This window comes from Phyllopteryx taeniolatus, chromosome 22 (assembly GCF_024500385.1).
Source record: "Phyllopteryx taeniolatus isolate TA_2022b chromosome 22, UOR_Ptae_1.2, whole genome shotgun sequence".
In the NCBI taxonomy this organism is placed as follows: Eukaryota; Metazoa; Chordata; class Actinopteri; order Syngnathiformes; family Syngnathidae; genus Phyllopteryx; species Phyllopteryx taeniolatus.
Window position 1 is genome coordinate 10,758,102 of NC_084523.1, and position 12,732 is coordinate 10,770,833.

The 12,732-nt window shown below is 53.7% G+C and overlaps 1 protein-coding gene across 4 annotated transcripts in view; it reads left to right on the forward strand.

The window, feature by feature from the left end:
• LOC133472167 (UPF0606 protein KIAA1549-like) overlaps positions 1–12,716 on the forward strand; it is a 17,349-nt gene extending 4,633 nt beyond the window's left edge. Inside the window, exons 3-20 of one of the 4 annotated variants that reach the window (XM_061762608.1) lie at positions 127–1,323; positions 1,400–1,482; positions 1,774–2,073; positions 3,054–3,240; positions 3,319–3,378; positions 3,465–3,616; positions 3,684–3,861; positions 4,103–4,287; positions 4,359–4,558; positions 5,010–5,137; positions 5,361–5,545; positions 5,866–6,110; positions 7,086–7,221; positions 8,619–8,876; positions 8,947–9,008; positions 9,090–9,211; positions 10,454–10,611; positions 10,691–12,716. In XM_061762608.1, coding sequence (XP_061618592.1) covers positions 127–1,323; positions 1,400–1,482; positions 1,774–2,073; positions 3,054–3,240; positions 3,319–3,378; positions 3,465–3,616; positions 3,684–3,861; positions 4,103–4,287; positions 4,359–4,558; positions 5,010–5,137; positions 5,361–5,545; positions 5,866–6,110; positions 7,086–7,221; positions 8,619–8,876; positions 8,947–9,008; positions 9,090–9,211; positions 10,454–10,611; positions 10,691–10,912 — 4,058 coding nt within the window. In that variant the 3' untranslated portion in view covers positions 10,913–12,716. Of the gene's footprint in view, positions 1–126; positions 1,324–1,399; positions 1,483–1,773; positions 2,074–3,053; positions 3,241–3,318; positions 3,379–3,464; positions 3,617–3,683; positions 3,862–4,102; positions 4,288–4,352; positions 4,559–5,009; positions 5,138–5,360; positions 5,546–5,865; positions 6,111–7,085; positions 7,222–8,618; positions 8,877–8,946; positions 9,009–9,089; positions 9,212–10,453; positions 10,612–10,690 lie in introns of all 4 variants that reach the window. The other 3 variants (XM_061762607.1, XM_061762610.1, XM_061762609.1) reach the window with 3 other exon arrangements.
• Positions 12,717–12,732: the final 16 nt, after the last annotated feature.

Consider the following 12,732-nt stretch of genomic DNA (forward strand, 5'->3'; position numbering starts at 1 on the left):
GATAGCCAACATGATATCTTTACCTTAAATTAAGTGGTTTTCATAGTGCGGTCCCCGGGGGTCAACGTAAATCGTTTGGAAGGGGATTTAAGACCCCCTGACTAAAATCAAGTGTTACTGTCTCAGGTGGCCCGGAATGGAACAGAACCGCAGGGTCTTTCTCCGCACCTTCACCTTCGTCACTTCCCCTCCCGCTCAGACCTCGTGCAGCCAACCCAGCGTCTGCTTACCGTGGTAACCGTGGCAGTCTAGCAGAGGATTCTGGCGCTCAGGGGATCCACCTGCTCCTTAGACCCCCGGACTTGCTGTCTCCCAGCCTGTCTCCGCGGCTACCCCCCCACAACCGACCGCCCCCCGCCCCCCTGTCGCCATGGGAGCAGAGCAACTCCCTGGAGGAGGCGTGGGCTTCGGGAGACTACCTGGAGACGCTCTCCTTCGTGCTTCCCAATGGCGAGGACCTGGCCCTGGCTACCCCTCTTCCCGGCCACCCCTACGACGACGACGACGACGACGACGACGCCGGTGGGGACTGGGCGCTCTCCTATGAGGGCGTCTTACCTCGCCGTCCCACCCCGCCGCTTGACTCCCACGTTCTCTTTTCGCCCTCCACCACCGCTCCCGGCGTGCCCCCGCACACCCGCCACGCCCGCCCGGACGTCTTCCCCGCCTGGGACGACGACTACGACCCCGAGGACTTGGCGCCACTCCAGCCGACGGAGATTCTGCTGCCGGACATGAACAGTTTAGAATACTATACCAACCTTTTGGCAAAGGAGAGGGTGAAGGAGGGTTCTCGCCCCCCCTCTGGTGAGAAGCACGGGGTCCGCTTTTCTCAACCGTTTGTACCCCCAACAGTGATCCACAACCAAAGCCAAGCTCGGCCTCCCGCCGTGAAGGGGGAGCAGAACTCTGAGGCATCTCCGAGGTCTGCTCCCCCTCCGCGGAGGGAGCCCGAGCATCCCCTCGCTGACCCCACCCCTTGGCTGTCCCTCTCACCCTCCCTCACGAGTGATTTGGAGGCCCCAACAGTTGGTCCTTCTGAGCCAGAAGAAAAAGACCTCTTTGGCCCAAGCGAACCCCCACCCAGTTCCAACACGACCGGTCGGGTGCTTCAGCCTCCGCCGCTGGGACCCCCCACCAGTCTTGAAAGACCGTACACACCAGCAGAGGTCACTGACAATCCGGGGAAGTCCGCCACCCACAGGACGGCCATCAGCTTAACCAGAGCGCCTCCGGTGACCACGCCCAGGACGGCCCAGACCCCTCCCGGCAAACAGTACCTGTGCAACGTCAGCAAGCCCGAGTTGTACCTGGTCAGAGTAGGTACGCCCGCACCGGGTCATGTGACCTCAGCAGTGGTCCTGCTGATCAGAATGTGACTAATTTGTCAAATCTCCAGGTGGTACCAGAGGCTCGGTAGCTGGGTTCAGTCAGGTCCGGGATCTTTTGAGGAGAGAGTTTAACCGCTCTGTCGAGCTTCAGGTACACATCTCACAAGTCAACAATGACATTCCATGTTTGATGTGCTTTGCTCAAATTGTCATTGTACGTCGCTAACCCTAACCCCCACCCCCAGCCCCAAACCACAAACATAGTGGCTCATTAGTTCAGCGAGCCACATACGTAAAACGCACTCTGACGGAGGGGACCTCAGCACCCCCAAATCCGAAGGCTCGTCATTGTTGTGTCAAAACGATCCATTTCTCATCAACAACCTGACATCTGTGCTCATTGCTTATGTCAGCCGATTGACCGATGTCTGTTCTTCGTTAGTTCTTGAGGACCCCGTCCAGTTTTGCCTTCCGTGTGGTATCCGGACCGTCGATCTACACAGCCATATCGGTCATCAACGCCCTCCGCCGACTGTCGCGTCTCTCGGGCACGGTTCCTGCCGTGTCCGCCCTCTACACCGTACCTGACGTCAGGTACCGAGTCCACACGCTGCTGCTTTTTGTTCCCGCCCACGTCGACGTCAGAGTTTGCAACTTTAGCGAGCGTGTGGAGAGCGGCCTCCTGATGGCGTACAGCGAAACTCGGCGCCGCTCTTTGGAGTCGGGCGCCGTCAGCGTGCAGGTGAGTACCATAAGTCGCACGACTTCACTCGAGTCACACTCGAGTTGCTAAATTTAGGACTCCGCTTGATTTAGACTCGAAGACTTGCCTTCATCCATCCATTTTCTACAGCGCTTAGCCTCACAAGGGTCGCGGGTGTGCTGGAGCCTATCCCAGCTCGCTGCGGGCAGGAGGCGGGGTACACCCTGAACCGGTCGCCAGCCAATCGCAGGGCACATACAAACAAACAAGCATTCGCACTCACATTCGCACCTACGGACAATTTGGAGTCTTCCATTAACCTAGCACGCATGTTTTGGGGATGTGGGAGGAAACCGGAGAAACGTGCAAACTCCACACAGGTTTGAACCCGGGTCCTCAAAACTGTGAGGCGGATATGCTAACCAGTCGCCCACCGTGCCGGCCGAGACTTGCCTTATATTTGAAAATCTTTTCAATTTCCATTTGTTTTGTTTTGGAAAGAAGCGTAATTTTTGGTGCGATGCGCGGAAACGTGGCAACTCACTCGTCGGCTCTGATGGGGATTGCATGAAGTTAGTTTCACGAAGAGAGCTCGCGGGATTATTGCATTTGGATTTTGGATCAAATTGGGAAAAAAGAGAACGGCAACGCAACACCTGCAATGTTTAACTTCATCCGTCTCAAAACCAACAAAGCCGGGGAAGCGACAGTTTAGCTCACAGATGGCCGGTCAAACGGGAACTCATCTTCGTTTATTGCGCGTCGAATTGACATTCGTAAACTGTGATTGTGTTGCTACAGATTCCGATTCAGTCCAAATATCTGTTGCGACAGAGCAAGATTGTTGACTTGATTTGGGATTTGCTTAGCCCGAGTCATGAGTTGTTCGAAAGGTTAGCAGGGACTCGCAGCTCGATTTTTCTCACTTGCTCGGGACGGTGAAGACTTAAGAGTGACTTCTGACTCGTGCGACTCCCCCCACTCAACAAAGCCTTTTTCATGGCTCTTCTTCCGTCCAGCTGCTGAACATCACACTCAACTCCGTGAGGATGGCGGGCGAGCAGAAGCTTCCCGTCGACATCGTGTTTGCGGTACGGGACGGGCGAGGCTACCTGCCGGGATACGAGGTCAGCCGGCACCTGAGGAACCTCAGCCTGGTGGAGTTCAGTTTCTACGTCGGGTTTCCCGCCCTGCAGATCGCTGAACGTACGACATAGAATCACGCGTATGTTCGCCAGGACTAACTGATAAGGAGGCACCGAGCTGATTGTTGCTATGTTTCAGCTTTTCACTATCCTGAGCTGAACACCTCCCATCACTTGAGATCCACTTGGGTCCGCACGGGTGAGAACACTTTTGTCTTGACACGCTCGCCACGGGAACGTGTGTTCGAGTCAATCGGCTGATCGGAAACCTCCGGACGTTTTCAGTCTTGCTCGGCGTGCCAGACGAGATCGTTTCCGAGCGAAGTTTTAAAGCTCGTGTGGAGCGACGCTTGGCCTCGCTGCTGGAGGAAGGACTGGGAGCGTCTGGCAGGAGGCGCTGGAGGAGAGCCACTGCCGCAGCCGACGGCAGTCTGCAGGTACGCACGCCTTCGCGGTTCTCATTCCAACACAGTCACAACCCACGCGTCCCTTTCACCATCGCAGGTGGTGCGCGTGGCCAGAGTGTCCGGGCCGAAGCGCCCCCTGGAGGTATTATATTTTGTGGAGGGTCCGGGAGGCACCCGGGTCCCGGCGGAGGAGACCGCAGAAACCCTGAACAGCTTGGACCTCCAGAGAGCTGCCATCGTCCTGGGACACCAGGTCCAGCGACCGATGGCCCGACGTGAGTCACACCCGGGAGGGAAGAGCCGATAGAAACCGTTAAGAACGAGCGGCCGATCCGCTCGACATGTCGACGAGTAAATTGCTTTGTGTTGCCATCCTGACAAGCGGCCAGTAGAAAGAAGAGAAACAACCTTCTTTCGTCACAAAAGATTTTGCACGAGTTTATTGCTCCACTTTTTTATCTTCTTGTGTGCTTCTTTGCTCGTCTTGGTGTGTCTTGTCGCGGTCTCCTGCCCTAGCGGTGGAGACCGTGTCCGTCCCGCCATCTGAGACCCAAAGCAGTAGCATTTGGCTCATTGTTGGCGTGATTGTGCCAGTCTTGCTGGCCCTCTTCATCATCATCCTCCTCTACTGGAAGCTGTGTGGCTCTGAGAAATTGGAGTTTCAACCAGATGCCATCAACACCATCCAGCAGAGACAGAAGGTAGGAAATCAAGCACGTCACTTCCTGTTTCCTGTTGTTCCCCGGTGACGTGCGTCGTCTCTCAGCTGCAGGCCTCCAGTGTGAAAGGCTTCGACTTTGCCAAACTTCACCTGGGCCAGCACAGTAAAGACGACATCGTGGTGATTCAGGAAGCGGGACCGCCGCCGGCGTCCGCAAAAGAGGTGACGCCCTCTGAAGGGGGGGGCCTCAACACCCCCAAATCCAAAGGCTCGTCCACCAAAACTGGCAGAACAGCGCGGCGTCGTGGCAGGTCAGCCTCTCCCCAGACTGCAACCCGCCATCACCTCCAGAACATTCTCGGTCAGGCTTCTGAGCTCATTTGATCAGCGCGGCGATTGAGCGGTTAGCGTGTCTGCCTTACAGTTTTGAGGTCCGGGGTTCGAATCTGGGCTCCAGCCATCCAGTGTGGAGCTTGCTTCATCTTCCCGTGCTTGCGTGGGTTTTCTCCGGGTACTTCAGCTTCCTCCCGCAATCCAAAAGTACGCTAGGTTCATTGAAGACTCTCCAGGGTGTATTGCGCCTCTTGCCCAAAGACAGTTGGGAGACACTCGAGCAGACCGAAAGGAGGATAAGCGTAATACAAAATGGACGGATGGAAGTGAAGCCGGGTCGAGAGGCTCGGAAGTAGCGCTTCACGTAGCTGGTCAACGCTCCTTTTAGCCGGGCCTGCGTTCTGCCAATAAAACCTGGTGTCTTGACAGGGCCAGCCAATCAGACGCCGACTCGTCGGGTAGCGACCAATCGAGCGGCAGAGAGTCGGCGGAGGAGAGCGCTCGACCTGCAGCCGCTCCCGTGGAGGCCAAGCAACAGAAGAAGCCGCCCAAAAATGGTCAGAGACATCAACAATTCGGGATTCTATTTGTTCATGTCTTCATCGAGTCATGTTCCTTCTCATTTAAAATGATGAAGAAATACATAGAAACATCGTCATCGAAAGCTAACGCTGACGTCTGTGTACGTTTTTATTCTTTGTCTTTGTTTTCACTGCACTTGATGGTCGGTCCTCCTTTGACACGGGACCTCCTCCCTCCCTCCCTCCCTCCCTCCCGTAGCGGCATCGGTCGGAGATGAGCTGATGTCGTCGTCTTCCATCTTTGACCACGTCGACCGTCTTTCCCGCGGCTCGTCGGACGGCGTGCGGCGGCAGGCCGGCAAAGTTCAGCTCATCGCCATGCAGCCGCGGGCCAGCACGCCGGCGCAGCCCAGCCCGTCGCTCTCGCAGAAAGTCAGCACTGAGGTGAGCCCTGTCGGCACGTCTTGACGGACAGACACGGAGACGGACGACGGGTAGACAGACCGAGATGGGAAGACAGAAAGACAAGTGTACAGAGAGAGGAATAACGGTAGGGAGACAGAAAGACCAACAATTCTAGAGACACGAGACACGAAGATGCAAAGCGTGACAGAGTCATGGATTTTTTAGATTAAGCAAGAATACCACTGAAGTTTCTGGAGACACGTGCACAGACAAGGAGCTGGACAGCAAAGTATGCAGACTTGGGGACAAGAAAACCCAGGGGCAGGCAGACAGTGATAATTCCCCCAGCTCTCCTTCAGGTGGCACTGCGACACAAGTCTGAGATGGAGCAGCGGAGGAACAAACTCCGGCAGCGCGCCAAGAGGCGAGGGCAGTGCGAGTTCCCGTCCATGGACGATATCATGGACGCCTTTGGAGACGGGCCGGTCCAGACCGAAGTGGCCCGGCGTCTCTACGGCTCGGCCCACGACCACACGGACTACGCCGACTGCATCCTGCGGGCCGACACCCCGTCCCCGCCGACGCCCGCCGACGAGCGGCGGAGGTAACGGCAGAGTCTTCTACCTCAACACCGCGCCTACTTCCGGGTGGCAAAAGCCTGAGCTTGATTTGATGCTACCACTAGGCAACACCTTTTTACTCTGATGTCGTTTGAACGAAACGGGGCAAATGACTGACACGGTGATTTGAGCCTTCTTCTCTACCGGCCGAGTCGGAACGTATGGCGTGTCAGTCCAAACGAGGTTGCGTGAGGTCAACGGCTTTGAAGGGAGACAGAACGCCTGCTGGAATTGACGCTTGATTCAAAAATAGACACCGTGGACAATTCAGACATGCTTATCACGATCATTGAGCGACTGGCTCATTCATTCAGCGCATGTCAAGAAATGAAAGGCCCTGACCTTGGTCACGGTAGCTGGAGCATACGAACATCACCTAGCGTGGATTGGTGGTTTTTTTCTTTCAACCTGGTAAACTGTGGTAGATGCTCTATTTCCCTGTTATCGAGTTGCAAAGGCAACGTTGGCTCGAGCTTGACTTTTCTGTTGTTCGCAATACTGGCACAGACTTGCTCTTTCGGCGAGGAAACTGATAGCATGCTGTGGAGCTGACGTTAGCTCGCAGGCAGGCCATTGGTTGTTTTTTTTTAACATACATTTGACGTATACTTGTGGGAAAATGCCTTCCACAAACCAGATGAGGTTTGGTTCCTTTAGAAGTGGAGAGCATGCCACCAGGCAGTCTCGCCATTCCAGTTATCCTCCTCACCTACAGGATCTGCCGGATTAATTGAGTTTTGGGGAAATGTAGGAAAACCTGAACCTTTTGTGGTATATCCGGTGGCGCAACCCAAAACGCATCAAATAGTTGTCACGGTCTCCGTTCAGGTCAGTGGTAGTCAATCGCTTTTTGCCACCCGAACGTATTCTGTCACCTCCTGTTTACAAACTTTAAGAAAATGGTCTCTCGATTTCTCTTTGATCGATGATACTCGATATGCTGTTCTTTTTCTGTCCAGAGGGAGGCACTCTCCCCGGGTGCGGCGGGCTCCGCCGGGACCTGGTAGTCTTCCAGATACGGACCAGGATCGTCTGCTGATGGACCAGGCCGCCACTTATAGAAAGTACCCGGGCCTCAACAACGTGGCCTACATGGTGAGAAATGGAAACTGGAACATGGACGGGTCACCAGTCAGAATTCTGTTTCGGCCAGTTAGGTTCATCCGCATCAAACGCTCTCATCTGTGTCTTTGTGGCTCTTGATTTGTGCACTAATGCACAGTCATGTTGGAACAGGAAGGGGCCATCTCCAAACTGTTCCCACAACGTTGGAAACGTCCCCAGTGAAAGGAACTCTGACTGCTTCAGCATACCAAGAGTTTTCAGTTGCTTTTGCAAAAATAGGCCACAAAGACATGGATGAGAGAGTTTGGTGCGGATGAAGATGAACGTGACTGGCCTGCGCAGAGTCCTGCCCGCCGCCCCATACAACACCTTGGGGTTGATTTCGAGCGGGCGGTGAACCGGGCCTTCTCGTCCAACATCAGTGTGTGACCTCACAAATGTGCTCCTGGAAGAGGGTTAAGAGGGGGAAAAAAATCCCATCAACTCACTCCTAAACCTTGTTGAAAGCCTTCCCACAAGAGTTGAAGCAACTCCAGCTGCAAAGAGTCCACCAAAAATCATCGTAAAAGAATTCATTGTATGTGAGTCAAGGCAGGTGAGGGAATACTTTTGGCCATATCGTGTATGTCAGTCAAACCTTTATTCATAGAACACCTTCCATACTTCAAAGCGCTGAACAAAACAGGTGAGAAATTAAATAAATCAAAGCCCTGTCTGGCTGAGCACAGGGTGAAGTGAGGAAGCGCCATCGTGGAGGAGAAGGAAGTTCTTGTCATTTGGACCAATGACTAAAACAAGTTTTGACCTGGTTGAGCTGTGGAAAAACAATCAAGCACTTCATTTCTAAACTGCAGTTAAGAGGAGTATCAATCAGGCAGTGGTCATCGGGAGGAACGGAAACGCAGCGCTGAGAATCATCTGCATCACTGCAAACTTGTTTTGTGTGTCCTGGTGACTCCGCCATGTGGTAGCATGTACAAATAAAAGTGTCGGGCCTTAAATTGAACCTTGGGGAACACCACAATCCAGCTTGTGATCTCCTGACAAGGAGTCTTCTCCTGTGGTGCCATAAAATTCTCTGCAAGGCTGCACCTCAGATCCAGTGCGAGGAGCAACGGACTGGTCGCCAGCAAATGTCAGGGCGCAATGCATGATTTTAGAATACACAGAAAAGAAAAAAAACCAGGGAATATTCCGACGCCCACACACTGTCACGGTGCCCCCTAAAAAGGCCGATGATTACAATTCATGACAGCTGCGTGACCGATGCCGACGCCCACCTTGGCTCACCCAGACACCGCAGCGCAAAGGAAAACAATTGGAAACAGGGCCGCGACACTCAGAACTGTCACGTTCGGCGGACGACTACAGCAGGAAGTTTTTCTCCAGTAAATCATACAGATTGCGTTCTCCGTCGTCTTTGTCAGTCGGACCCGGACCTGCCTCCGGACCACAGGAGCCCGTCCCCCACCGACGAGGTGTTTGACGCCGCCCTCGCCCCGCCCCCGTACGCGCCGCCCCAGCCCTCCATCGAGGAAGCCCGGCAGCAGATGCACTCGCTCCTGGACGACGCCTTCGCTCTAGTGTCCCCGACCTCGCAAGGCCTGAGTCCCGCCCTCCCCGGACCCCTCGGGAGGCAGTGGGGGTCCTACCCGGCGGGGCCCTCCCACAGCCCCCTCTCGGCCGTGAGTCCGCCACCCCGAAAGCTTTCCCTCGTCGCCTTTCGTCTCTTTTTACGACTTCTTCTCGCCGCAGAGATATGCCGAGCTGGGGGTTTCTCCGATCTCTGGCCTGGGAGCTCAAGGTCATCTGCAGAGGTGACCCCCGTCTCTGTCCCGTCCCCCTCAGGCGGTGTTGCTGCACTTTCTGACGAGGTCGTTTTTTGTTGTTTCTTCCAGACAGAGCTCTGGAGGCTTCGTTTCCAGTGGCGAGCAGCTGCAAGATCACCTGTACTCCGGCAGGGGGCAGTACAAACAGTTGCCCTCCTCCTCCAGACCCCGACCTGTAGGAGGCAGCACAGGTACCGCACGTTTGAGCACAGGCGCCTCGACGGTGACCCCCGCTATTTGTGGCCGTGAGCGAACAAGACGCTTGGTCAAAGCGCGGCCCGAGGCCATATGCGGCCCACCCGCAGTCTTTGACCAACTCTCGCAGTACTCGTGTAGTCGAAGTGAAATGTAAAATATGAAATAGAAAAGTCTTGCTTTTATTTTGAGGTGCGCTGGAGTGGGCAGCACAAGTGAGCCCAAAATCCTGCCACCTTGCAACATTTGTGCAAATCATGTATCCCGCTTCTCCAGCGCTTTTCAAGGCACACCGACATGCGTTACGATTGCGGGCAGCCATCAGTCACTCCGCAGTGGTGGAGCCACAGCCGCCCCGGGGCAGTTTGACAGAAGCCCGGCTGCCGTTCTGTGCCTACGGCCTCTCCGACCGCCATTCACTCATAGGCGATGTGGGTTAAGTGTCTTCCCTCGAGACACGACGACGGCATGCGCGGGGGAGGGATACGAACCAGCGACCCCTCCGGTTGCAAGGCGGACACTTCCCTCCTGCACCGCACCGCGCCGCTCGATTGAGTGACCTTTCCGATGTCTCGCTCGTGACAATTCTTCAAAAAAGAACCGAGCTAAACAGTGGTCCTAATTTTAGCGATCTTTTATGTCGTGCGCGGTGGAGAGAAGAGGGCAGGCCCCGGGGGTATTTGCCCTGATAATACGCATGTCAACAGTTTCCTCGACTGTATTTATTTATTGGGTGTGTTCAAATTCCTCATTGTGTCATTATTTAGCACTGTCAATGTTATTCTTCCCGGGGAACAGGTTTGACTGACATACACGATATGGCCAAAAGTATTCCCTCACCTGCCTTGACTCACATACAATGAATTCTTTTACGATGATTTTTGGTCGACTCTTTGCAGCTGGAGTTGCTTCAACTCTTGTGGGAAGGCTTTCAACAAGGTTTAGGAGTGAGTTGCTGGGATTTTTTTGTCATATCGATTGGGAGTCCCGATTAGGAACGGCTAATATGAGTTGGCAGTTGGCGCTCAAACTTTCAGCACACTTTAAACGTTTTCACAAGGCGGCAGCAGGTCAGCGCGAGCGCAAAAATACGCACGCAAGCGCCAGTAGGCGCCTGTTTCAGTGACTTGATTTGGTTCTGTTCTGCAGAAAACTTTGCAAGTCGGTAGGCAAGTGGCAATTGACGAATCGGTGAGGCTTTTCCGTGTTTGGCTTTCATTGGCACATTTTGTGTCCAGCAGGTTTGCAGCTCCAGCACCTGACCCAGGTGGGTCTCTCCAGCCAGATCGGGGCGTACCCGGCGGTGGGTCGCAGCGCCTCGGGCCCGACCGGCTCCCGCTGGAACGAGCGGCACTCGGACCGGGACCTGTCCGGACCCGTGTCCAGCAGAGAGACCGTGAGTGTCGTCGCGATCAATTCGGCGATGTTGAAGTTTGTGCCCGTAAGCCACTTTCTGTTTTCTCTGTCGCCAACAGGCGGCGTCATTCGCCGAGTTCTCGTCCGCGTCGGTTTTCCAATTGCCAAGCTCTTCGCTTCGGGACGCGTCCCCGCCGCCTCTTCTCCTGACCTCCCCGACTCCCGAGTACCTGCCCGAGGACGCCTCGCCGTCCGCCCATAGCTCGGCCTCCCTGATCAAGGCTATCAGAGAGGAGCTTCGTCGCCTGGCCCAGAAACAGGCCGTGACCAGCTACCCCTAGAGTGGTCCGCATCCGGATCCCGACTCGACTGACTGGGACAGCCCCGCTTTGGACTCCACCCTAACCCGACCCCCGAACCATCGAAGTGACCTCCGGATATTTACAGGGTTCCATTTGTCCACCCGTCATCCTCGGTGTCCACTTGGACTGTGGTTGGTTGGCAATGAAATCTTTTAGAGGGGCAAAGGAATACAGACCCTTGGGGTTGGATCTCATCTTCCCGAAGATCTTGAGAGTCTTCCCACAAATGCGTCTCTCCCTACTGGTTGTCAAGTGCGGACGTCCCTCCCTCGACATAAAGTCATCGTGAATTTCTTGAGCAAAGCGCGCGGCCCGGATGGTCCCGGCGGACCTTCCGAGCCGGATCGCGATGCACATCTAGACCTTCTGTGGTGCTAAGTGTCGGTCTGTCATCAATGAGCACACATTTGCCTTCCACGCTCCCGTCAGCCAGGGAGACCATGTGTCCGTCTTAAAACCGTCAGTGAGGCCTTTGGACTGGAGGTGCTTTCCAGTTCTCAACAGTATTCAAATGTTCTCGTGTGTAAAGAAATCCTAATGAGCACAATATTAATGTAGGGCTTGCTATTGAGATGTTGATTCTACTAGCTTAGAATTCTATTTTATTTATCAGCTGGGATCAAGTCACACGTGTGCAAGTCCAATGTTTTGTCTTGGGAAAGTCAAGTCACGGGTTGTCTGAAGTGCAATATCTGCTCTTCAAAAAGTAAGGGTCAATCATATTGAGGCCAATTTATCAAAACTTGTATGTATCATGTCTGAAGTCAAGTCCAAGTGGAGTTTGAAGTCTTTGCTTTTGTCAAGTCAAAAGCGATCAAAGCGGCGACTTGCGTCGTCCGGAGTCCGAGTGGCAGTGACTCCAGTCCCATCTCTGCTATATAAACATCGAGATAAATGTATTCGCGAAAGAAAAAAGATGAGCGCTGTAAGGTCGTAGTTGTGCTGTAGATTTTGTCTGCCGTATAAATGTTAGCTAGCTGCACGCCGCTGTCTTGAAAAGAAAAGAATTGCTCGCTTCCGTGTCACGGCGGTGACGGCTCAGTGGAGGGAAACCAGTCCAGTCCGCACGACAGCCCGACGAACCGCCTCCGGTTCCAAACAACATCACAAATTGTTGAAACGACAGGCACAAGAAACGCAATTGCGGCGGCGTGGGAATAGCGACTGGTTCTCTCCGCTGATTGGTTGATCGTCGCTCCGATGTTGCGATGACATCATGATTTCTCCGAGCCAATAGTTGTCTGCCTCGGCGATGTTTCTGCATGTCTCTCATTGTTTGAGGCTTTTGGTCTATGTTAGCATGCTGCTAATGTTAGCATGTCGCTTGGAGCACCGAATAGGAAATCATGTCAGACTTTGAGGGTATTTTTTGATGGAAAAGAAAAAAAAAAAAGCTTAGTGTACATTTGATGTTGAAGAGAAAACAATATATACTGTATATACAAACTATCTAAGACCCGCCCTAAGACACTCTCTGATTGGACTGTTCAGCTGCCAGTCAAGCTGTGGGGCCTGTCGATCACATGGTGCTACAATTGATTAAACTGTTGACGTTGTTTGAGGAGCAGAAGACAAGTTGCTTTATTTTCTTTCGCACCTCATCACAAATTTTCAGGGCCTGAAGATTGTTGGAACACATCCAAAGCATTCTCTAGATGTATTCTAATGCTCATTGTTCCCCCATAAATCTCAACAATTGAAATGCTGTGCTTTACATTTCTTTTAAAATGTACTCCACTCCAGAATTTGCCTTTTTAAAATAAATATTTCTTCACGTACCGTCCAGTGAACATAACAGT